This window comes from Tachyglossus aculeatus, chromosome 14 (assembly GCF_015852505.1).
Source record: "Tachyglossus aculeatus isolate mTacAcu1 chromosome 14, mTacAcu1.pri, whole genome shotgun sequence".
In the NCBI taxonomy this organism is placed as follows: domain Eukaryota; kingdom Metazoa; phylum Chordata; class Mammalia; order Monotremata; family Tachyglossidae; genus Tachyglossus; species Tachyglossus aculeatus.
The window spans coordinates 42,270,805-42,296,974 of NC_052079.1; the positions used below are offsets into that span (position 1 = coordinate 42,270,805).

At 41.1% G+C, this 26,170-nt stretch overlaps 1 protein-coding gene and 1 long non-coding RNA gene across 6 annotated transcripts in view; one reads left to right on the plus strand and one right to left on the minus strand.

Annotated features, from left to right (window-relative positions):
- The window catches only part of MYBPC1 (myosin binding protein C1), a 90,408-nt gene that overhangs the window by 58,317 nt on the left and 5,921 nt on the right, over positions 1 to 26,170 (plus strand). For all 5 annotated transcript variants that reach the window (XM_038756535.1, XM_038756536.1, XM_038756539.1 and 2 more), the window contains 10 exons: positions 682 to 841; positions 5,883 to 5,987; positions 6,352 to 6,540; positions 8,133 to 8,267; positions 13,222 to 13,389; positions 14,349 to 14,437; positions 16,534 to 16,729; positions 19,162 to 19,301; positions 24,646 to 24,805; positions 25,727 to 25,863. In XM_038756535.1, the coding sequence (XP_038612463.1) occupies positions 682 to 841; positions 5,883 to 5,987; positions 6,352 to 6,540; positions 8,133 to 8,267; positions 13,222 to 13,389; positions 14,349 to 14,437; positions 16,534 to 16,729; positions 19,162 to 19,301; positions 24,646 to 24,805; positions 25,727 to 25,863 (1,479 nt within the window). The remainder of the gene's footprint in view (positions 1 to 681; positions 842 to 5,882; positions 5,988 to 6,351; positions 6,541 to 8,132; positions 8,268 to 13,221; positions 13,390 to 14,348; positions 14,438 to 16,533; positions 16,730 to 19,161; positions 19,302 to 24,645; positions 24,806 to 25,726; positions 25,864 to 26,170) is intronic.
- Positions 7,847 to 19,280, minus strand: LOC119936948. The gene is made up of 5 exons (XR_005453886.1): positions 19,160 to 19,280; positions 12,040 to 12,164; positions 9,795 to 9,924; positions 8,749 to 8,846; positions 7,847 to 8,050 (listed from the first exon to the last, which is right to left on the minus strand). It is a non-coding gene; the product is annotated as an uncharacterized LOC119936948 (long non-coding RNA).

Sequence of the window (26,170 nt, forward strand, 5' to 3'; positions counted from 1 at the left end):
AGAATTTTTACTTAACGTGGAGGGATATGGGCAGCCATTGGAGGTCTTTGAGGAGTGGAGGGCCACTTGCCAGGTGCCATTTCAGAAAGATGATCCAGTCAGCAGCGTGGAGTGTGGACCGAAGCAGGGGGAACCAGAGGACAGGGAGACCAGGAGGAAGCTGATTCAGTAAGTAGTCTAACCATAATAGGACAGTTAGATATGAGGGTATGTATACTACAGGATGTTAAGCTTTACAAGATTCATCTTTCTAAGAATTGTAGTCCATCACCAGTTAGTACACAGAATTATTTAAAAATTAATAATTTTTACTTGTAATTGTTAAGCATTTACAATGTGTCAAGCACTTGACTAAGCACTGTAGTAGATACAAGTTAATTGGACTAGACACGGTCCCTGTCCCATGTGTGGGGGACATTCTAAGTAGGTGGGAGTAGGATTTAATCCTCATTTTATAGATGAGGCAACTGAAGACCAGAGAAGTTAAGTGACTTGCCTAAGGTCACAGAGCAGACACATGGCATGGCAGAGCCAGGATTAGAACCCAGTTCATCTGGCTCCCAGGTCCTTGCTCTTTCAATTACTCTATGCTGCTTCCACTTACTTTTCATGTACACATAAATATTTGTTTAGTGCTCAATTAAGTGACACTTAAATTTTATATCATATTTCTCCTTTCAGTGTATCATGGAGTCTGGGGGTCGGATCCGGGCAGAATCTTACCCGGATAGCAGCACTTTGGTCATTGATGTTGCCGAGAGGGAAGACTCGGGTATCTACAAAATCCAACTAAAGAATGAAGCTGGAGAAGCACAAGCTAGCATCAAAATTAAAGTGGTTGGTAAGTTCTCGAATAATGAACCAATACTTGAAATTAAACTGGAGTTCCTGGGACCAGAGCTTGAAATTTGGGGCTGACAACTTTGCTGGCAATGGAAACTTTGGGTTGGCTAATCTAATTAAAATGAGATCTTTCATAAAACACCCAACTCTCACTAGTCACCATTGCCTCTGCTAACACCATTTTTCCTATTTGGGACACCTGGTTGGCCATATTAAATGGTTGAGGCCAACTGCTTAATCAAATGACTATGAAATCAATCTTAATCACCAGTATTTATTGAGGCCCTACTGTGTGCAGAGCGCTGTATTGAGAAGCACTTGGGAGAGAACAGTACAGTTTGTAGACATGATCCCTGTCCTTGAGGAGTTTACAGTCTGGACACTTCTCTCTTTTTTTCTTCCCCCATCCCTACTGGAACAAAGATGCCATTGACAGAGACAGAAATTATGAGCATGGGCCTATGGGAAGGTGATGAACTTCCTTTTTCCTCCATTGCAGGAGGGAGGGGACAGGTTCAATCAATCAATCAATCGTATTTATTGAGCACTTTGTGTGCAGAGCACTGTACTAAGCACTTGGGAAGTACAAGTTGGCAACATATAGAGACAGTCTCTACCCAACAGTGGGCTCACAGTCTAAAAGGGGGAGACAGAGAACAAAACCAAACAAACAAAATAGAATAAATAAATAAAACAAATAAATAAAATAAATAAATAAATAAATAAAATAGAATAGATATGTACAAGTAAAATTAATAGAGTAATAAATATGTACAAACATATATACATATATACAGGTTCCTGATAGCATACTCTCCTTGTCTGTAACCTTACCACTTACAAAAGGTACCTCAGACCCTTCGTAAGAAAGTTTGTGTGGCAAGGTTAAGCATCAAGCATGCAATTAAGTCACAAGTACCTTGAAATCAATAGTATAGATAGAACTGAGAGAGGTATCAGACCTGAAATGAGGCCTTGGCTACAATCTTTAGATCACTATCTGCCAAGACAGTCAATTTAGCATTTTCTGCTAAAGATTCTGCCGGGTGAATATGAGCTGAGTCACACATTCTCAGGACATAGGCCTCCAGTTCCAAGAAAGGTTGGTAATGTCCAGGGAGTCAGAGAGGTGGGGGTGACTAGGATTTAGTCCCACCCAGTTTTTCTCCTGTTTACCTGTAAATCCCTGTGAAAAATTCCTTGCTGGGGGCTAATCAATCAATCAATCAATCGTATTTATTGAGCGCTTACTATGTGCAGGCTATTCAGGGGTAAGTAGGCCAGGCTTCCAGCTTCAGAAAAATTGGGGATAAATGGGTGGTCTTTAGGGAGGTGAGGAAGTACCCTGCTTTCTCCCCCCAGCTTGTCTCAATCAATCAATCGTATTTTTGAGTGCTTACTGTGTGCAGAGCACTGTACTAAGCGCTTGGGAAGTACAAGTTGGCAACATATAGAGAGGGTCCCTACTCAACAGTGGGCTCACAGTCTAGAAGGGGGAGACAGAGAACAAAACAAAACATATTAACGAAATAAAATAAATAGAATAGATATGTACAAGTAAAATAAATAGAGTAATAAATACGTACAAACATATATACATATATGCAGGTGCTGTGGGGAAGGGAAGGAAGTAAGGTGGGGGGATGGAGAGGAGGAGGAGAGGGCTCAGTCTGGGAAGGCCTCCTGGAGGAGGTGAGCTCTCAATAGGGCCTTGAAGGGAGGAAGAGAGCTAGCTTGGCGGATGTGGGGAGGGAGGGCATTCCAGGCCAGGGGGATGACGTGGGCCAAGGGTCGATGGCAGGACAGGCGAGAACAAGGCACGGTGAGGAGATTAGCGGCAGGGGAGCAGAAGGTGCGGGCTGGGCTGTAGAAGGAGAGAAGGGAGGTGAAGTAGGAGGGGGCGAGGTGATGGACAGCCTTGAAGCCGAGGATGAGGAGTTTCTGCCTGATGCGTAGGTTGAATGGTAGCCACTGGAGATTTTTGAGGAGGGGAGTAACATGCCCAGAGTGTTTCTGGACAAAGACAATCTGGGCAGCGGCGTGAAGTATGGGTAGAAGTGGGGAGAGACAAGAGGATGGGAGATTGGAGAGGAGGCTGATGCAGTAGTCCAGACGGGATAGGATGAGAGCTTGAACGAGCAGGGTAGCGGTTTGGATGGAGAGGAAAGGACGGATCTTGGCAATGTTGTGGAGCTGAGACCGGCAGGTTTTGGTGACGGCTTGGATGTGAGGGGTGAACAAGAGAGCTGAGTCAAGGATGACACCAAGGTTGCAGGCTTGTGAGATGGGAAGGATGGTAGTGCCGTCCACAGTGATGGGAAAGTCAGCGAGAGGGCAGGGTTTGGGAGGGAAGACAAGGAGTTCAGTCTTGGACATGTTGAGTTTTGGTGGCGGGCAGACATCCAGATGGAGATATCCTGAAGGCAGGAGGAGATGTGAGCCTGGAGGGAGGGGGAGAGAGCAGGGGCAGAGATGTAGATTTGGGTGTCATCAGCGTAGAGATGATAGTTGAAGCTGTGGGAGCAAATGAGGTCACCAAGGGAGTGAGTGTAGATCGGGAACAGAAGGGGACCAAGAACTGAACCTTGAGGAACCCCCACAGTAAGGGAATGGGAGGGAGAGAAAGAGCCTGCAAAAAAGACTGAGAATGAACGACCGGAGAGATAAGAGGAGAACCAGGAGAGGACGGAGTCTGTGAAGCCAAGGTTGGATAGCGTGTTGAGGAGAAGGGGGCTGTCCACAGTGTCGAAGGCAGCTGAGAGGTCGAGGAGGATTAGGATAGAGTATAAGTCGTTGGATTTGGCAAGCAGGAGGTCATTGGTGACCTTTGAGAGGGCAGTTTCCAGGGAATGTAGGGGACAGAAGCCAAACTGGAGGGGGTCGAGGAGAGAGTTGGTGTTGAGGAATTCGAGGCGGCATGTGTAGATGACTCGTTCAAGAAGTTTGGAAAGGAATGGTAGGAGGGAGATGGGGCAATAACTAGAAGGTGAGGTGGGGTCAAGAGGGTTTTTTTAGGATGGGAGAGACATGGGCATGTTTGAAGGCAGAGGGGAAAGAACCAGTGGAGAGTGAGCTGTTGAAGATGGAAGTTAAGGAGGGGAGAAGGGACGGAGCGAGAGATTTCATGAGATGAGAGGGAATGGGGTCAGAAGCACAGGTGGCCGGAGTAGCACTTGAGAGGAGGGAGGAGAGCTCCTCTGAGGATACTGCTGGGAAGGATGGGAGAGTAGCAGAGAGTGTTGAGAGCCGGGGGATTGGAGAAGGGCGGGAGAGTGACTTTGGGGAGGTCGGACCTGATGGATTTAATTTTATTAATGAAGTAGGAGACCAGATCGTTGGGGGTGAGGGAAGGAGGAGGGGGAGGAACCAGGGGCCTGAGAAGGGAGTTGAATGTACGGAAGAGCTGATGGGGATGATGGGCATGGGTGTCAATAAGGGAGGAGTAATAGTTTTGTCTGGCAGAGGAGAGGGCTGAGTTAAGGCAGGAAAGGATAAACTTGAAGTGAACGAGGTTGGCATGGTGTTTAGACTTTCACCAGCAACGTTTGGCAGCTCGAGCATAACAGCTAAGGAGGCGGACAGTGGCAGTGATCCAGGTCTGTGGGTTAGTGGTATGACAGCAGTAAAGGGAAAGGGGAGCGAGTGAGTCTAGCTGTGTAGAAAGGGTAGAGTTGAGAGCAGTAATCTGATCATCAAGATTGGGTAGAGAGGAGAGGGAGGCGAGGTGGGATGTGAGGCGCTCAGAAAGATGGATGGGGTCAAGAGAGCGGAGATCTCTGTGAGGGAGTAGTATGTATTTACAGGGGAAAGGAGTGTGAGTGAGGAGGCAGGTGAGAAGATTATGATCAGAAAGAGGGATTTCAGAGTTGGTGAGGGTGGACACAGTGCAGCGGTAGGAAATGATGAGGTCGAGGGTATGACCAAGTTGGTGAGTGGGCGAGGTGGGGTGGAGCAAGAGGTTGGCAGTGTCAAGGAGAGATAGAAGGCAGGTGGCAGAGAAGTCACCAGGGATATCCATGTGGATGTTGAAGTCTCCGAGGATCAGAGTGGGCATGGAAAAAGAGAGAAGAAAGGTTAGGAAGGGGTCAAAATCATTACAGAAGTTGGAGGTGGGGCCGGGGGGGGGGGGGGGGGGGGGGGGGCGGGGGGCGGTAGATGACGGCTACAAGAATCTGGAGGGGGTGGTAGAGGCGAATACTTCACTAGGAATGCTAAAATCGAGCCTTTTTAGATGGGAGAAAGGGAATTATCAATTTGTAAAGCTGACTCTAAATTGATTGAACTTGGGGAATTCACCAAACATGAGGAACTCTGTCAATAAAGTTACACTGGCTTCATGGTACTGCTAATAACCACAGCACCGTGGGTGGGGCAAATTATGGATCCCTATAGACTGAGGCAGTCAAAGCCTCAATATGGATAGAAGGGTACATAGGCAGCCACTGTGCATCCCCCCCTGGGGAAAGAGTGCCAGCCAGGGCTGAGTCTGGAAGAGGTGGTTAGTGGCAAGGGCAGGAAGGGAGGGAGAAGAAGAAAGGAAGAGAAGAGGAGGAGCAATTTCAAAATAAGCAGCATCACAGCCCCGTTTACTACTTACCCAATGTATCCTGGTGGTGACAGCTCTTTTTTTCACTGCAGTAGATGTGTGTGTATATTTTCTCTCTCTCTCTCTCTCTCTCTCTCTCTCTCTCTCTCTCTCTCTCTCTCTCTCTCTCTCTCTCTCTCTCTCTCTCTCTCTCTCTCTCTCTCTCTCTCTCTCTCCTCTCCCCCCCCCCCCCCCCCCACCCCTTTCTGCTTCTTCCCTTCTACTCTGGCACCCTGCCCCAACCCCAAAGTAGGCAATGTGGAAAGGGAAGGAGAAATTGCTTCTAAGGAGAGATAGTGATGCTGAGAGGAGCAAACTTGGTTGAGTGATTTTCTACAACCAGACTGCCCACAAAGGGGGAGAAACCAGGGCTCAGAATGCATTATGATTGTGAGAGGTTTTTTGCAGAATAATCTTTTCCAAGTAAGTGATAACTTTGCTCTGTCTGTAACAGATATTCCTGATCCTCCAGTAGCTCCTTCTGTGACAGACGTGGGTGATGATTGGTGCATAATGAACTGGGAGCCCCCGGTGAATGATGGCGGGTCTCCAATCTTAGGTAAATCCATTTCATGTGTGAGGAAAATAAATCACCTGACATTGTTTCTGTTGAAAACATCAGAGATTACATGAAAATCCTTGTTATTTCAGAGATGGGCTTTTATCTTACAATGTATTTTAAATTCTGTTTTTTGTGCTAAAAGATATTCAGTGATGTTCAGCAACTATGTAGATCATTTACATAACTCTTTCAGGTATGATTGGCTGTTTCAACTATTCCAAATGTAATCCAGTTCCCTTTTAAGTTACATATTTTATTTTAAGACCATTGTGAGAAATCACAGTAATTTTAGTTTGTGAAAAACCACAGTAGTTTATTTTAGCAACTGAGACCTTTTAGTGTCTATTTTGTTTATCTACAGGGTATTTTATTGAAAGGAAAAAGAAGCAAAGTTCCAGGTGGATGAGGCTGAATTTTGACCTCTGTAAAGAAACCACTTTTGAGCCCAAGAAGATGATTGAAGGGGTTGCCTATGAAGTTCGAATATTCGCAGTTAATGCTATTGGCATTTCCAAGCCCAGTATACCCTCAAAGCCTTTTGTTCCTTTGGGTGAGTACAAAGGAATATGGTATGTTGAGGAGATTATACAGGAATGTAAAATGAATTTACCAAGCTTAATTACAAGAAATGCTCACCACTTTTTTCTTAATAGAGTGTATGGAGATTTTATTTTTTGGCAACAAGTGATCAAAGCCCTACATTTAAGCAATCAAATCAATTAATCACATTTATTGAGCACTTGCTGTGTACTGAGCACTGTATTAAGTGCTTGGGAGAATATAATATAGCAGAGTTGGTAGACATGTTGCCTGCCCACAGCAAGCTTATAGTCTAGAGAGAGCTTACAGAGTATGTGGATGCTTTTTTTGTTCTTAAGGATTGGGTTCCTCAAATTAGCAAAAGCCATGGTAAGGGTTTTCAGGTGAGCAATTGATTGTAGAATGAGTATAAGTTGCCTTCTTCCAAAATTCTTTTCTATTTTTAGTTGACTCAGTGGCATAAGTATTTCATTCTTCTAATATTTCAAAAAGTCAGCTCTTCAACCACAGACTTAAACAATTATTTTCTATCACGGTTATATCTGTTTAATGATTTTTAGAAAATTTGTAAATCACAAATGATTTAAGTACTGGCGATGGGATTTATTAACAATCGTATAACCCCAACAAAACCAAATGCCATCAATCTAATAAAAATAGATTTCTATTCCCTCCTCTTAATTTAACACTAATGGTGGGATTTAATTAAATTTAGTTTTTCCTTAGTTATTTGAGAGCTAATAATGGCCATTCAACTGTACTGCTCATGATCTATTTTACAGGCAAGAGAAGTTAATGGTATTTATTGAACACTTACTGTGTACAGAGAGCTTGGGGGGGTGCAATACAACAGAGTTGGTAGACACATTCCATGCCCACAACAAGCTTACAGTCTGGCTTGCAGTTAAGCAAAGAGAGCTTTAGTAACTGGAACAAATCTCTAAAATTATTTAATCAGATTCAGATATCCCCAAATTTCCAGTTTTTTCTCAAACTGTACCATGGTTCTGTTGAAACAGCCATGAAAATTAGCTTTTTCTTAGACTGGAAAGTGAATAGGATGGGGGCAATCAATCAGTTTAGTAAAGATTTTGAAATGACCACCTATTATTGAAATTAATCAGTTGATACATCTACAAGGCTGTGACGATAAATCTCACTTTTATACATAGCATATTATCAGGGTAAGAAAAATCAGAGGTTTACCTGGTTTAATTCAACTTTAATTGAGGTTAAACAAAACATTTTTCGAGATTTTAAGTTTAACAACGTCTTGACTACAAAAAGACCTTAAGTAGATTTATAAATCCCTTTTAATTCAACCACATTTGTTTTCATTTGATTTAGCTCATTTATGTGTTGGATGGTCAATTTGAGATGTCATCAGGAGAATAGATGTGTATTTGGCTTTGCTGTCATCAAGTGGCAGATGATCATAATCTGGTCTAGCTCAATAAAGTTCAGTCCTGGATTCCACAGGTTATGATTTCAGCAGTCCTATATGTCTCTAGTTGGGCTTCCTATTAATAAGATTTTCCTGTTAATATGATCCAATTTCTTACCAGGGCCTAGTTTAATACTGTCCTTTTTTTTTCTTTTTAGCTGTAACTAGTCCACCCACTCTTTTGACAGTTGACTCTATAACTGATACTACCGTGACAATGAGATGGCGGCCCCCAGACCAGATTGGCGCGGCAGGTTTAGATGGCTATGTAGTAGAGTATTGCCTTGAAGGAAGTAAGTAACAAGTGTCTTCTTTGTGTTAAAATGATGAGCACAATTAAGGGGGTGAGATGTTTTCATCTATTTTTTTTTTCCCTTGAGAGATCACCTTTCTCACACCGTGCCCGAGATTTAGCAGAATTCTTCCAGATAAATGTAATTCCATCTATCTCTCCTTTTGGATATTTTCCAGGTTAGCTCTGTACAGTAATGAATTGGTTTCTATATGAGTTGCCTCTTCTGGCTATCTTAGGGAAACAGGTCAGAAAATTGTGCCGTCATGGCAAAGGGGGGATTCTATAACAATTTCAGGACTTCCAGTCCTTGAATTTGTGGAATTGAATTCTGTCATGGGTCAATAAATTGGGTGCAGGGTGGATTGTACCTGCGAAAATTCTACCTGGATTTGCCCTGGGCTGGGGCCAACACTGAATCCATCTGAGTAATTTTATGAAAATTAAAGGGATGATGGGTACCTAGCCCAGGGCAGACTTACCTCAATTAAGCTTCATCTGCCTTTCCCTCCAACTACTACAATAAAGAATGCTGTATTTCAGCTATTGAAATTGGCAGGCTCTTTTCATAGGAGGTACTCTAGGAAGAAAAAATCATTAAAAAGAGATAAGAAATGTGAGGCTAAAATGGCCAAGTGAAATAAGAACATAGGTGTAAGTACAATGGAGAAAATGTATTAGAGTATTTCCTCCAACCCAATAAAGATTCTTTGTGGAATATTGTCAAGGCACCCATTGTCTCTCTGTGGGGTGCTCATCAAGAGTCTTGTCCTGAATAGGCACAGAATGTAGCATCAGGGCAGAGAGCTGGAGAAGAGGATGGTTGGCATGTGAAAGCGGGTAAGCAAACTTGTCACAGTGTATCTCCTTCTAAAGGGTCTTGGGTTAATGCTTCACTATGAAGTTTTGTAAAATTCTTTCCCCTCATGAAGACAGGAGCAAAGTGCATCACCATGTTTGAAACGCTCAGTTTTTGTAAATAATCTCTTGAACCCACATACTTTGAGAAAGTGTCTCGCAAATGAAGGCAAGAAAGGCAACAGATGGGAAACTTGTCAGTGATGGAAGGCAAGTACTGCAGATTCAAAAGCACTGAAGGAAAGAGAAAGAAGAAAATTCTTATGGCAGGAGACTGCAAGAAAGAATAGGAGCTCATCTGGAAACATCCAACCCTGGTGGGGGGGGGAAGAAGAGGAGGGATATGTAGAAGGACAAAGCACGTACAATAAACCTTCAATCTAGATTCAACATGCACAAATACATCGTTACCTGCTCTTGATACTTCTGATGCCTGGAAATTGTAATCCACATCCAAATGACGGTACCTGTATTACCGAAGTGAGTTTTTGGGGGGAGGGGCATCTTCCTGGGAGTCCCAGCCCTATCCAAGTCACCCCGGTGATACAAATCTATTCAAGGAAGTACAGACCTGTGTCTTGGACTGCCTTGCATTTTATCTCTTTAAGGGTTTATTCTTGTTCACATTTAACTTTCATTCTTGATCATTTCAGGACTCCTCTTAACTCACCATTCTGTTTATGATAATGCCAATCCTAATTTTCCAGTCTTAAATATTTTGTGGGCTTCTGACCACAAGTCTGGTGTGTGTTTGAAATGGAGCAAATTCTTTACTTTTTTCTTTCTGATAGGTTTAAATCCTGAGAAGATACAACAAAATGATAGCTGACTGTCATTTTGATGTTACCCACCATAGATAAAATACAATGAAAATGTATTTTACTTAATTCTGTGTGTGTGTCTGTGTGTGTGTGTGTATATATATGCATATATAGCCATATATACATAGGTATATATACATAGTCAATCTTATTTATGTAGATACTTTGCCATATAACATTTTGGAGTCAGCTTTCTAGGACAGTTTTTTTTAACTTATGTATCTATTTGTTCTTCTTGTAGTTCTTTCTTTCTCTTGTTTCTTTATCTTCCTGTCCTTTTTCTTCAGTCTTTTTCACTGGCTGTTCCCCCAGACTAATTTTTCTATAATATTTAATGCTTTTAGAAAACTTCAGATTTTATTCTCTAAGTCAACTCTTTTCTATTTAAGATCCTGTGTTTTTCTCTTGTTATCCCTGCCTGCAATACTTTATCATTACTCTTATCCAAGGTTTCCTCCACTCTGGTTCTCTCCTCTTTGTAAAATTTATCCCCTTGGAATTAAACAACTTTTGTGTTCCCCCTAAACTCCCACCCACCCCCACTAGTTCATTCTCTCATTCTCCTTTGCAGTGGTTCAAATTTGGAGGGCTACAGAGTTTTCATTGAGTTGTTCCTCTCTCCCTTTTCTCTTCTTTTCTTATTTTTCTCCTGCTCTCTTGAATACTTTTTTGCCTTCTCTAGCTCATTTTGCTTTCACTTTTTTCTGAATATTTTCTGTCATCTACTTTCTTACTTTCACACTCTCCTAGCTGCCTTTCCTTTTCTTCCACTCAAACTACGAGAAACTCCAAGGTGCAACCCTTTCCAGCAGCCCAGGTGTGACATAAGGATCTATTTCTCCTCTCCAAACCCATAATCAATTTAAACAATCTCCCCATGAGCTCGTTAGACCTCAAGTCCTAAGGCCACCATTTAAACAGACTTTCCTCCATTTTCTAGTTTGGAGCACAGGGCCTGAGCTTATGTCTCCAGGGAATTGATGGTTTCTCTCCCGGCCGAATCTAGGAGACTTGTGTACGCCATCAAGAGTATTTGGGAAGAATAGACGAGTAAGGCGCTGCTTTCTTTGAGTGGTTCCCAAGGGCTCTTCCCCAAGAGAAGTAGGCTGCAGGGAGGAGGACCTTTATACAACAAACGGTGGAGGAAACAAGAAAATCTATGATCAGGAGCTGTCGGTGAAGCCACCTCAGACACCAAAAATAGTGGAGCCTTCTGCTCCTCAAACTCCATTGATGAACATCCTGGCCAAGTGAATTGATTCAACAGTGAGAGAGACCCCGGTTTTCCTTGTTTCCTGGAGAAAACCAAATTAAAAGCTGAAGTCTTAGGGGATATAATTACGTCCCTTCTCTGTGAAGCTCTGGACAGAAGCCACAGCCAGGAAGGGAAAGATGGGAAGACTAAAGGCCTTGGCAGGATCCCACGCCCACGGTTCCCCTGCCCCTTTCCCCGACATGTGGAAGTACAGGGCTCAGTGAGCATTCTTGCTCTGAGCTGGACTCCTCCTAGCCCTAGCTATGAAGAAGGGTTTGGAGGTGAAAGAAACGGAGCTGAGAAGAAAGGGGGTCAAACCATGAAATTTGGGGTGGCTATGTGGTATTTTTCCTTTTAACCTGAGCCCCCTTTCTTCTTCAGTCATTGCTACTTTTCTTCTCTCCCTTATCTGTCTAGTTGGGGAATGCCATGGATATTCCTCTTTTCTTCTTTCCCTTCCTTCTCTTTTTCTCTTCCTTTCCTTCTCTGTGGCTGGTGCCTCCAACTGTAAATCACTGTCAGAAGTGAAACGGCAGTGCTCCTCCCAAGGAGCCACCAATGAATGACATTTTATCTTTCTGAGCCCGGAAGAGCTCTATATGTAAACTCATTGACTTTTCCAACACTCCCTGGAAGATGGATATCTTTGCATATGTTGCACACTTACTAACAGAGAATGCTAACTACTGATCCAATACCCCTCTTGTGTGAAAGTGGGTGTCTGATTAATGTTAATGATGGACTCTCACAAGGTATATCGGCACGTTCTGATGAAAAGGGGGAGGAAACATATGACCTATCAGGTACAGTATGCAATGAAAGCTATAAAGCTTTCTTACCATTATGATTTAGATTTCTGGAAATAGCCTGTGATTGACCACGCAACTCTAACACTGCTTATCCACAAAGGCACAGTCAGCCTTGGATTTAGGGATGTGAACTTCTGACCAAACTCTTTTGTGACCTGTGGGAATAAAATAGGAAAAATATTTGTATTTCTTTCCTGGCACCAAACTCCAGGGACATGTATTTGCCAATTACTGATGCACTATGAAAGAAAAAGCTACCAAAAGCAACAGAGCTCAGCATAGTTCAGATCTGGGCCAGTGGGTGAGGGATCATGACAAATATAAATAATGTCTCTGGCCTGAGAGACAAATTCTACCCTCAGTGTTTTGTGAAAGCCCTTTTGCATCACAACTGAGCACAGAATTGGGCTCCCTTTCCAAATGCTAGTCTTGAAATTTAATTCTCATTTGTGTATTTTTTCCCAGCGTTTGGTACAGTACTCTGTATACAATAGGTACTTAATATTATTTCTACTACTATTACCACTACTACACAAACTGACTGATGTAAAATGGCAACACATTGAAAAATTATATCTAAATGGCTAAGCTCATCAATGTAATGATGAGTCTAGCATAAATACAGATTTTTCTTCTACATTAACATTAATAACAATAGATGGCTAGACACCTCACAAGAAAGTTACATGGTGTTCTAGCTCATAGTTATTATTTTTAAACTGGATTCTCCTTTTCCCCTCCCACCATACCACTGTATGTCAAACAGGTTCATGCTAGAGTTTATCCATGGACTGTAAGGTCAGGTGAAATGGTCCTACATCCTCCCCTCCCCTCCATCAACACTGAGGGAGGACTTTTCCATCTCTCACTGCAAACCCATGGAGGTACCCAATATCGTCTCTTTGTTGTGTAATGACCATCCAGTTTTCCCTTCTATAGAGAACAAATCGACCTGTACAAAACTACAAACTCAGAGAAATTTGTCATTTTCACCAATCACGTAATAGATATTCTTTATTCCTGAAATTATTCCTATTCATGTAATTTATTTATTTTGAGTCCAGGTCAAACCACTTGCTCTCAAAATAATATTCAAGTTAATAGAATGCTATTTTCAGTTCTCAGTGTAAAAGTTATTGGGTAAATTCTTTCACTATTATAATCTACAAGTAGCTGAAGACATTTCCTTTTCCTTTCTTTTTTGTAAATCAGGTGAGGAGTGGATAGTAGCCAACCCAGAACTGACTGAAAAAACTAAGTATACCATCACTGGTCTGAAGACTGATTCCAGAATCTTTGTGAGAGTTAAAGCTGTGAACGCCGCTGGAGCCAGTGAACCAAAGTATTATGCACAGCCTATTTTAGTCAAGGAAATTATAGGTAAGCTGTACCGTTCTTCAACTCTTCTTTTACTCTCTCTCTAGGGCAGGGATCTTTTCTACCAACTCAACTGTATTGTACTGTATCCCCAGCACTTAGTACAGTACTCTGCACACAGTAAACCCTCAGTAAATACTATTGATTCCTGTCCTTCTCCTGTCCTTTTTTTGTCCTCTTTCCTACCCCTGAAGACCTCACCTTCTTAAACACCCTTCTCTTCCAAAATGACAGACTTGCCAGGCACCGGTTCAGAGTTAAAAATTAGACCATTTCAGACTTGGCACCAGTTAAAATAGAACAAGCCACTTGTACTTCCCAAGCGCTTAGTACAGTGCTCTGCACACAGTAAGTGCTCAATAAATATGATTGAATGAATGAACAAGCACTGAGTTTTGACATTAGGTTAAATCTTGTTATACGCAACCCACCATGTCTACACAGGCAAAAAAGAACAAATGTTTTTCAAAAAGAATGTTCAAAAAGTAATTCATACTTCAGTGATTGAAAAACTTTTTGCATCATTTTGTAAGCTATAACTTTAGGTAAAACCATTTTTACCCATTTCCACTAGGCAATCCTTAATTCTTTGAAAGAATTGTTAGAAACTATTTAGCAAACACTAATACTGTGACGAAAAAAAAATGAGACTATAACAACAGTGGCTGAAGTACATATAGTCTTAATGTTTCTAGCTGGTAAATTTTCAGCTAGAATTATAGTTCAGATCCTCTGGCTACTAAGTTCATGTTCTTTCCCACTTGGCCTGTTAAAATTCCAGGACTTTTTGGAGAAAGAAAAAGTCAAAATACTGTGATTTCAAAAATGATTGCCTGGTTAGACGACCTCTGAAAGGTCTCATTTAAATTATAATTAGAGTATCATTAAAATAATAGTTCTGCATGATTGTTTTGGCATTATAAAATAAATCCTATAACATAAACATCTTTTCCTCCACATAGAACATCCGAAGATCCGTATACCTCGGCATTTAAAACAAACCTATATCCGGAGAGTTGGAGAAGCTGTGAATCTTGTTATACCTTTCCAGGTAATAACTAAATGTGTTTGTTTCCAGAGATGGTATTGATTTCATGTAAAAATAGATACAGGTGATGAGTGACACCCCCACCCCAAAAAAAGAAATATTGTATGTATGTACTAGAGAAGATTTGTGAAATTTTATTTTCAGGAAATGCCATCATATTTTAATGGATTCCTGATTGCTACATATAATTAGACTTATAATTCTATGATATGGCCTCCATTTAAAACAAAGTACTGAACTCAGCAGACAACATTCTTTATGATACTACAAGTGCTTTAAGTCTCACCCAAATCAGACTAAATTTTAATGGAAGATATAGCCAAGAATTAAAATCTGTAGCCCATTACCCAAATACATGAATACATAGTAGAAGTGTAAAATAGCTTTCAAAAATCACAAGCCTTGCATAAATTTTATTTAGCTACAAAATATGCATTGGTTCTACCCACAGTAATCAATGCCACTTCCTTCCCTTCCTAAGCCCCCAGCCTTTTTTTTTTACTGTTCTTGCTAATTTTACTGCACCAAATATACTACTGAGTTTCCCCACAAGTACAGATTCCTTTGGAATACCAAAAAAAGTGGGGGGGAAAGATAGAGACAGAGTTTATGAAATGTATTTTAGAGGGCAACAGATTTTCATTCAACCTAGTGTATGATTTGCTTTAGGGTTGTCCTGGCTTATTTTAGTCTCTAAGTACCTGGATATGTACATATCTTCATGGCTGATCTATACACATAATCACCACAAAATGATATTTAAATAGAGGAAAAGTTTGAGAAAAAACAGGTTGAGAAATGTAAAAGGTAAAGTTCTTCCTCACTACAGTTTTAAGTCTTTTTTTTTTCCTCTCTTCCTGGGTTTCCTAGTAAATATTGAGTTTTTTTGAAGTATTAGACAAGTTTTATTCATATTGAGCTTTATTTCCATGTCGTAGGAAGAACTACAGTTCTAGTAAATTCTAAGTTTATAACTGCTATCATTTTTGAGTTACATAGACCCAAAAAGCCACAGTACATAATGAACAAGGTTTTATTTTTCATTTTCATATAATTCCAAATTTACTGAATACCATTTTTGAAAAAGTACTCTAAGTAGGCTCCAAAACCCAAAGTTTCATCACTTAAGAGTTTCTTATATTTCGATTATTTGACAAAGGAAATTTGTTTTCAAAATAGTATCATTATAAAATATAGAATTGGGTGTTTCATAGTTCCTGTAAGAAAATATGATTTTAGTGATCCTACTTAACTACTTCCATAGTATTTAAAATGTCTCTCTGGATCCTCACCCAACCTTGGGTTCTTCTAAGTGAAGGTAAAGAAGCGTCATCACCGCCATTTCTCTCTTTTAGAAAATTAACAGAACTTGGCTATTTGGCTGTGTCTTGCATGAGGTCTTACACAAATATTTTTCATAAAACCCAGTCTGTGAAGGTTGGGGGAGTTGGTATAGGGGTGGCAAAATAAGAATAGTGTTCTTTCTCCAAAATCTTAGGGTGACCCGGGACACCAGTCACTTCAAATCCAGAAGTCAAGTGCAGAGCTGGAATTAAGAAAGGGGAGAAGTTCAAGAGGATGAGTAGGACATAACCATTGACTGTCCTTGTCATGGTGAAGTAGAGAGAAAGAAGAGGGATATAAAGTCCCTACCACCGTGGGCTAGGCCTGAGTGTCCCATTGGCACAGGATGCCAGAAAGATGGAATTCTTGGGCAAACTTTCTCTTACAGACATTGCATCAGAGTGTTGGAGTCAAGGAGATTTGGCATCTTCTCAGAGCCTTAGACGTGAACCTGAGGACCCCTACGTCCCTCATTAATATGGATGAATGGATGGCTGTATCCATATGGCTGGTCCTTACTATTGTCAAGTACTTAACTATAGGTTTCTTACCCAATTAGGTCCTAGAGGGAGTTGCTTTAACAAAGCAGGAATTAGAGGCTAGTTCTGGGTAACCTTTCTTACATTTAAATATAGTTATCAGTCCAAAGCAGTCTGATCTGATTGTAACTTATTTTGAAATTTGTTTTGATGAGCTGAAGTACTCAACTAAAGCTAACTCTTCTTTTTTCCTTGCCTCTCCTTTCCTTCCTTTAGGGAAAACCGAGGCCAAAGTTATTATGGAATAAAAATGGGGCTCCTGTGGATAAAAATGAAATAAACATCCGCAATTCTGAAACAGATACCATCATATTTATCCGGAAAGCAGAAAGGAGTCATTCTGGAAAATATGAACTGAAAGTGGAAGTAGATAACTTTGTGGACAGTGCTACAATAGATATTCAGATAGTTGGTATGTTGGGGAGAAATAAAATCAGGGTACTTCCTTGAAGCTATATCAATAGGTTCAAGAAAGGTGTTTTTTATGTGTGTCTGTGTCTGTGTATAAAGAGATTTCATATTAATTACCCTTCTTTTTAATGCTACTTCTCTACTGTACCTTTTTCTTGACAGGTGATGATATTGATAAGACCCCTATCTGTTCTATGCCAAACTAATCAATTTATTCTTTTTAATTCAATTTCCAGCTTTTAAGTTAGATCATTTACCTACAGGATCAGCCAGTTGTATTTATTGAGTGCTTACTGTGTGCAGAGCACTGCACTAAATGCTTGGGGGAGTGCAATGTAACAATAAACAGACACATTCCCTACCCATAATGGGCTTACAGTCTAGAGACTATAGGATGCTCACTACTCCAGGATTTACAATTAAAGAACATTTAGGTTAATTGCTGAACAAGAACTTCCTGTCAGAATTATTGGAAACCACACTGGGTTGTCACGGGAAGCTGTGACTCTCTAGAGGTCTTTATTAATATATTAAAGTACTTAGTACAGTGCTCTGAATACAGTAAGTGTTCAATATATACCACTGATTGATTGATAAATGCTCATTGCCTAGGAAGATTGTGCTGTAATTCTTCCTGGAGGCAGGGGATGACTTACATCACCTCACAGAGTTCCTTCCAGTCCTGTGAGTCTTTATGGGAAAGCTCTGCAGTTTTGTCAGAGACTTGGGAGGAACAGGTCTGGAAGTCTAGTTGAAAAAGACGTGGGAAGAATCGCCACCTCTACCCCTGTGGGGTGGAGGTGGACATCTATGCTGGTAGACGTGGCTAGGCTCAGATCGAGAAGCAAACAGAGATTATTTTGGAAGGACTGCTGCATTAATTGAAGCAGATGCAAAGGAGCACTATTTTAAACTTCTATCATAACATTCAAGATTTCCTAGGAATTTCTGGCCGTTTGAATCAGTTAAAGAAAGACTACAGAGCTATGATCCCATAATGCCTTTCATCTGTAAAATGGGGATTACATTATATGTATATAATGTATATATGTATATATGTTTGTACATATTTATTACTCTGTTTATTTTACTTGTACATATCTATTCTATTTATTTTATTTTGTTAGTATGTTTGGTTTTGTTCTCTGTCTCCCCCTTTTAGACTGTGAGCCTACTGTTGGGTAGGGACTGTCTCTAGATGTTGCCAACTTGTACTTCCCAAGCGCTTAGTACAGTGTTCTGCACACAGTAAGCGCTCAATAAATACGATTGATGATGATGATGATGATCTAACAGCCAAAGTCCCACCTCTTGAGTATTTCATGCCCTTCCCATCTTGATCCTTCCTCACTGGCCAAAATTTACTGAGAAAATGGAAGAGAAAGACTTTGCTATTCTCTCTCTTTTACGGTATTTGTTAAGCACCGTTAACACCATTGCCATGCACTCTACTAAGAGCTGGGGTAGATACAAGAGAATCAGGTTGGGTACAGTACCTGTTCCACATAAGACTTACTGTCTAAGAGGGAGATGGAACAGATTGACTCCCCATTTTACAGATGAGAAAACTGAGGCACAGTAAAGGGACTTGCCCAAGGTCACAGCAGATAAGTGGAAGAGGTGGAATTAGAACCCAGGTCATTCATTCATTCAATCAGTCATATTTATTGAGCGCTTAATGTGTGCAGAGTACTGTACTAAGCGCTTGGGAAGTACAAGTTGGCAACATATAGAAATGTTCCCTACCCAACAGTGGGCTCACAGTCTAGAAGGGAGAGACAGACAACAGAACAAAACATGTAGATCGGTGTCAAAATCGTCAGAACAAATAGAATTAAAGCTATATGCATATCATTAACAAAATAAATAGTAACTATGTACAAGTAAAATAGAGTAATAAATCTGTACAAATATGTATACAGGTGCTGTGGGCGGGGGGGGGGGGAGAGGAAAAGGGGCTCAGTCTGGGAAAGCCTCCTGGAGGAGGTGAGCTCTCAGTAGGCCTTTGAAGGGAGGCAGAGAGCTAGCTTGGCGGATGTGTGGAGGGAAGGCATTGCAGGCCCATTCCAGGCCAGGGGAAGGATGTGGGCCAGGGGTTAATGGCAGGACAGGTGAGAACAAGGTACAGTGAGGAGGTTAGCGGCAGAGGAACGGAGGGTGTAGAAGGAAAGAAGGGAGGTGAGTTAGGAAGGGGGCAAGGTGACGGAGTCATCTGACTCGCAAGCTCTTTCCATTAGGTTGTACTGCTTCTCCATGATATTTTTGACATAATTCTTTTATAAAAGAGGAATGTTATCTCAAAAGCAGAAGCTGGCAATATCTGATAGCTGGGTGTGGAAGATTCTTTGAGGAGGAGAGAGAAACATGGAAACAAAAGGTGACTTGCTCAAGCAAGAATGGCACAACACTGACATGGTAACTTTATACTTACAGACCGTCCAGGTCCACCCCAGGTGGTGAAGATTGAAGATGTCTGGGGAGAAAATGTTGCCTTAACATGGACTCCACCAAAAGATGATGGAAATGCTGCCATTACTGGGTATACGATTCAAAAAGCTGATAAAAAGAGTATGGTAAGATATTAATCCATCTACCTCAATTTAGATCCTGGTTAAATCAAGTACTTCCCCAGAAATGTAGAAGGATGGGGGTGGATTAGATCTCTTCCGGATAGTGGTAATATCCAGAGGGCATCTAACATCTACAGTAAAAATGCCTCTGTGTGAAATTGGTTGTGTGACTCTCTAGGGGTCTTTCTCATCATCCAAACTGCTACCACATTAATCCAAGCAGTTATCCTATTCCACCTTAACTGCTGTATCAGCCTCCTTGCTGACCTCCCTGCCTCCTGTCTCTCCCTACCCCAGACCATACTTCATTCTGCTGCCTGGATGATTTTTCTACAAAAATGTTCAGTCCATGTTTCCCCACTCCTGAAGAATCTCCAGGGCTTTCCCATCCACCTCCACATCAAACAGAAACTCCTCACCACCATCTTTAAAGCACTTAATCACCTCATCCCCTCCTACTTCATCTTGCTGCCCTCCTACTGCAACCCAGCCCACACACTTCACTCTTCTAATGCCAACCTACTCGCTTGTCTATCTTGCTGCCAACTTCTTGCCCACTTCCTGCTTCTGGCCTGGAATGCCCTCCCTCTTCATATCTGAAAGACCTCACTCTCCCACCTTCTAAGCCTTATTGAAGGCATATCTCCTCCAGGAAGCCTTCCCTAAGTCCTCATTTCCTCTTCTCCCATTCCCTTCTGCATTGCCCTGATTTGGTCCCTTTATTCACCCCTCCCTCAGCCCGCAGAGCTTGTGTACATATCCATTTATGCATTTATATTAATTTCTGTCCCCATTCCCTAGATTATAAGCTTGTTGTGGGTAGAGAATGTGTCTACCAACTCTTTATATTGTTATATTGAATTCTCTCAAGTGCTTAATATAGTGCTCTGCACACAGTAAGTGCTCAATAAATATGGTTGATTGATTGACTAATTGAAATTTGGGGACCAATTCACTGGTGTTTTCTTTAGACACTTAACCGTAGCCAAATGTTCAGTCCCAGCTGCTCTTTTAATGGCTAAAATATGTACAACTGCCTTTTCAGAATAATGATTAATTGCCTGCTTTTTTTGGTACAAGGACTTAAGCTTAGGCCTTGGGAGACTTAAAGTTGATCCCCTGTGTCTTACAGTGGCTGGAAATTGATTCTAATCTTTTCTTTCTCCCCACATTGCTAACCCTATCCCAAATTTGTTCTTAATAAAGGCGGTATTAACTTAGCATTTTATATGCGAGCGGTTTTGAAGAGAGAGGGGAGGTGTGTTCTGAGAAGTGCTTTAGAAAGATATGAGCAGAAGCTTGGGGAGTGGACTGAAGTGGAGTGAGGCTGGAGTCAGAGAGGTTAGTGGGGAGATCAAACATGAACACCATTTCTGAGAATTTTATTTTCTATCCCATGAGGCCCATTAGTTCTGCTAGACCTCAGTTTGAACTTAGTTCATATAGGGTATACAATTATGTATTAAGGGGAAGGGAGGAGGGCGAAAAGTAGAAAGGGCAATATAAATAAAAGAAAGAATCATCCCTGAAGGATTTCAGCTTCTACTTTGTATATACTATTTTTAGTCCATCTGAATCTCATTTTGCTGGGTATTACATAACAGGATCGGATTTGGCATTTAAGAGGCATCTCTCATCCAGACATGGGCCACTTGAGAGTTAGGCAGATAGATGACTTAAGAAGTATCTGAGCATTTAAGACTTCCTTAGCAATGGGTGCTGTGCCAAAAAATCACGTGGATCCAGAAATAAATAAAACTATGATCAGTGCAGCCCAGACAGGGCAGAGACCAGTGACACAATTGATTCTTAAGTTAAACTGAAATGTTGCAAGTAAGTCTGAACCGATTTTCTCATAGAACAATGTTATAAATAATTGGTGATTGGTTCCTCAACAAAGGTCAGATACACTATTTTTAAAAAATGACCCAGAATTGTGTACTCATTCTTATTTACTAGCAATCTTGCTACATTAATGTATTCATATTGAGTCAGTGAGGTTCCCTGTCTGGGTAGCCTGACTTACTTCATCGTAAATAAAATGGTTATGTGACCCTCCCAGGGGACAGGTAGGAGAAGGGGAGAGAAAGTTTAAAGAGCAGCATGGGCAGAACAGGAGAACCCAGCAGGCATGCCAGTTGTGGAGAGTTACCTGATCATCAGGCAGAGGCAATCAGTCAATCAATGGTATTTACTGAGTGCCGACTGTATGCAGAGCTCTGTATGAACAGCTTGGGATGAGTACAGTACAGTTGGTAGACACAATCCCTGCCCACAAGAAGTTTACAATCTAGTGTAAGAGCTTCCCACGGTTGACCTGACCATTTTACTTCTGATGAAGTCAGCTACCCTATTGTACAGTTACTTGTCCCCAATATAAATGCATTAATGTAAATATATTACTCACCTATCATTGAGTACCCAATTTTGGATCATTTTGATAAAAATAGGAGTATCTGACCTTGATTCAGGCATCAGTTTTCCACGTAAACCACTGTTTCTATGAGACAACTGGTTCTAAATTAACAACCTCTTATGACTCAAGATGCAATTTTGAAGAATCATTGTGTCCTAAGTCTGAAGTCTATCTGAAGACCTAAATTGACCATTCCTTTAATATTTTTATTCCTCTTCTCTGTTCCCCAATATTCATTGACAAAGATATGCAAGCAAAAGAGGACAGATCATGAAAGGTTCATCCTTTTCTGTAAATCATTTTGAATTGTATTCATCTTCCAGGTGTTAGCAACCCCACCCAATTTATTGTAGCTTGCAAACTTGTTAAACTAATTCTTATCCAATGTGATAATGAAGAGAACCAGTCCCTATAAGAAACCACTCAAACCACGAAACAGCCATGCTCCCACTGATAGTACTAGGGTCAAGACTGTGAAGATGGGACCGTCTCTATATTTTGCCAAGTTGTACTTCCCAAGCACTTAATACAGTGCTCTGCACACAGTAAGCGCTCAATAAATACAATTGAATGAATGAGTGAGAATGGTTTCATATCAGCCTGGGAGAAATCATTTCCCCTTGAAGTCATTGCAGCTCAGGTTTCAGCTTTTGCAAATTCAGGAGGAAACTACCCCCACCCCTTGCCCTCCCAGTTTCCTGGCTCAGAGCTTTCTAGTCCCCCCACAATCCTACTTCTTTCTCCTTTGTTCCCCCACCCCATATTTTCTCCCTAATAAATTTTTATTCTTTTGACTTAATTATGTAATGCTGCTACAGCTGCTGGGTTCTATTGGCAACCTAGCTGCTGCCTTCATCGCTAGCCTCTTCTGCAACTTGTGGTTCTCCCCTTTTGGACTTCAAAGCCTGAGTCCTGACGTGGGATGGAGGATGAGCAGACAGCAGGGGAGGAAGAATAGTAGCCAGGGCAAAGGTCCAAGACAACAGCTCCCTCCTCCTCCCATCACCATTTTGTCATTTCACCCATTCCACCCTAGCCTGGCATCAGCGCTCCAGCTTTGCAGCTTTGGAAAGGGACAGTTTCCAGCAATGGCGGCAGCAAGAGTGGCATTAACAGTAGGAGCTGCTTAAAAAAAGTAGATGAGTGAAAAGAAAAAGGCAAGTTCAGGGAACAAGGAGGGAAAGGTGGGGGCTGAGAGAGGCTGCCCTTTATACATCTCAACACCTTTCCTTCAGCAAAAGTATCTATGCTGATGGGCAACTATGAGAATGTCATTAGGCAGAATTGAAAACCTTAAAGAAAGCTAAATGGAATTCCCATTTTCTTTCTTCTCCAAATGGCCAGTGTCTGCGACAAAATTAATTTCATCTGGTTCAATTTGCTTTTTAGAAAGTCATGTTGGTTTCTTCCTAGTATTCTGTGCTGTATCCTGAGTACATCTAGATTATGTAGTCCTAGAAACATAAATAAAATAAATTTCCTTCACGGGCAAAGTTCTCACAAGTAGTACATGGAGGAGAAAAATCACAAGACTGCTGGTTTATGTACAGCAGCTGAGAGAAAAAATGAGTTTCCTAAATTGGCTCTCATTCCCAGATAGTTCTGGGAAATGCAGTTTCAAGTGGAGGTGCTTCTGTAATAAGTTTCCTACTTCTTCTTCAGTCCCTTGACTTAAGTTCCACCTTCAAAAAGACCCTGAACACTGACCCTACCATAACTTTGGTTGTTAAAATTTATTTTCCGAATACTTGTTTCCCTTACCTTACTGATATCCTTTCCTCAGAATATTAAAATGCAATCTTCTTGTTGGAACTCTCACCAAGATTTGTATTCGAAAAGCAGCCTAGTCAAGTGGAAAGAGTACTGGCCTGGGAGTCTGAGGACCTGGGTTCTAATGCTGCTCCACCACTCGTCTGCTGTGTGGCCTTGGGAAAGTCATTTAACTTCTCTGTGTTTCAGCTCCCTCAACTACAAAATAGGGATTCAATGCCAGTTCTCTCTCTTGCTTAGATTGTGAGCCCCATGTAGGACCTGACTATAGATAGTGGATAGGGCACAGGCCTGCAAGTCAGAAGGTCATGGACTCCGCCACTTGTCTGCTGTGTGACCTTGGGCAAATTCCTTCTCTGTGCCTGTTATCTGTAAAATGTGGATTGAGACTGTGAGCCCCATGTGGGATAGAGACTTTGTCCAATTTGATTTGCTTGTATCCACCATAATGCTTAGTACAGTGTCTAGTACATAGTAAGCACTTAACAAATACCACAATTATTATCTTGTATCTATCCCGGTGCTTAATACAATGTTTGGCCCACAGTAAGTGCTTATTATTAGCAATACTATTATTATTACATACAGCTCTAAATCTCTGATTAAATCTTTGAGTATCAATGAACCCTGAACAAAAATGGAGAAGGGTTTTCTTCTTTATAAAATAATTGGGTATTTGCCTTTAAAGCTACTCTACCTTCAGCAAATCAAATGTGAATGACAGAGACTAAAATGGCAAACTTTGCCATAATTACATTAATTGGATTGAGAGAGTGAAAAATTCTTAAATCTTTTTTAAAAATATTTAACTGTTGAGAAGCAAATTAGGGTTGGGCAGATTGCAGCTGGAACTACTGAATCATTTTTGTAGCGTGAATTTCCTTATTATATATACTTTGTATCCTAATTTTGTGAAAATGTGTTTTAGAAGTTTGAAGCTAAATTTGAAATTGTAATTTGTAGTGCAAGCAAGGGGAAGGTGTTAAATGAGTGCAATAAGTTTTGAGTATGATTTGCTCTCTAGGAAGGTGGAAGCTATGGCCTCAGCCTTCATTTCTTGTTTGCCACCAAACACATCATTAGTGGAACCTGAATTCACCCTAGTTTTCATGCATATTGAGGTTAATTTCCACAAGTAATCCAATTTTTTACATTTCACAGGAGTGGTTCACCGTAATTGAACACTACCACAGAACTAATGCCACTATTACTGAACTTGTCATTGGAAATGAGTATTACTTCCGAGTGTTTGCAGAAAATATGTGTGGCCTCAGTGAGGAAGTAACAATGACCAAAGAGAGTGCAGTAATCGCCAAGGATGGTGAGTTAATGAGTATTTTGAAGAGGAATGAAATGAAGAGAAAGGAAATTTGGCTAGAGAGGAGGAAAGTCTAAACAGTATATTTTCGGGAAGAAATACTTCTGAATCTCTTTGTTAGCTAGATATCAATGCATTTGTTTTCTTCAAAATGAGTACCTCCTGAAGGAAAATAAATCTGAAGCATTACAGTGGAGCTTAAGGAAGTTAAATGTTTGAGAAATAGTGGGCATAAACTTCTTTACCTCTGTTGCATTTTATTTTGACCATGTGATTGGTGATACCCATTTCCTAGTATAACCCAGCCCACACGCTCTTCTTCTCTAACACCAACCTGCTCACTGTACTTCAATCTCGTCTATCTCATTGCCGAACCCTCGCACACGTTTTCTTTCTGGCTTGGAACTCTCCCCTCCCTTCACATGACAGTTCTCCACTCTCCCCACCTTCAAAGTCTTATTAAAATCCCATCTCCTCCAAGAAGCCAGCCCCAGCTAAGCACTCATGTCCCCTACTCATGTCTGCCTTCTGCACCACCTACGTGTTTGGATGTGTGAGCCCATTGTTGGGTAGGGACCATCTCTATATGTTGCCAACTTGTACGTCCAAAGCGCTTAGTACAGTGTCCTGCACACGTAAGCACTCAATAAATACGATTGAATGAATGAATAACTAGAAGAAAACCTAAAGCAATGACAAGTAAAATCTAAGGGCCTAAGAAGGAAAGATCAGAAGTGATGTCTTTTCAAAATTGCCTCTTCTATTAGCAGTGATTGATGTTATTTGTATTTCTCTATAATATATTCATATTACCAGACTCGAAATATGGCAAATATATGTGTTAAGAAATGGCTTAAATCCTTTGTAAAATATGTACAAAAATGTTAACTCAGATTCTTTAGATTCTTGTGTTTTGTTTCATAGGTAAAGTCTACAAAAATCCAATTTATGAAGACTTTAATTTCACCGAGGCACCAATGTTTACTCAACCTTTGGTTAACACTTATGCGATAGCTGGTTATAATGCTACACTGAACTGCAGTGTGAGAGGAAATCCCAAGGTACTGTATGTAAACTAAAGATTGGGCTAATCGTATTTGATGTCTGTTGGTCCCTTCCTCCTCCTTCTCTCCATCCTCTTTGTTGGCCTTTCCCTCCACTGTATTGTAAGGGAGGAACAACCTGTCAATGAGGTGTGGAGAAATGTCCTGGGCTTTCATCCACATTTTTATTTGAGGAGATGAGGGGACGGCAGCTCCCAGGCACAGACCTGAGAGGTTGCACAGCCAGTTCAAAGCGCTTTGATGCTCCCTCAGTTCGACACTGCTGAAAGGGAGCATGGCCCAAGAAATAGCAGGAGTGAACGCA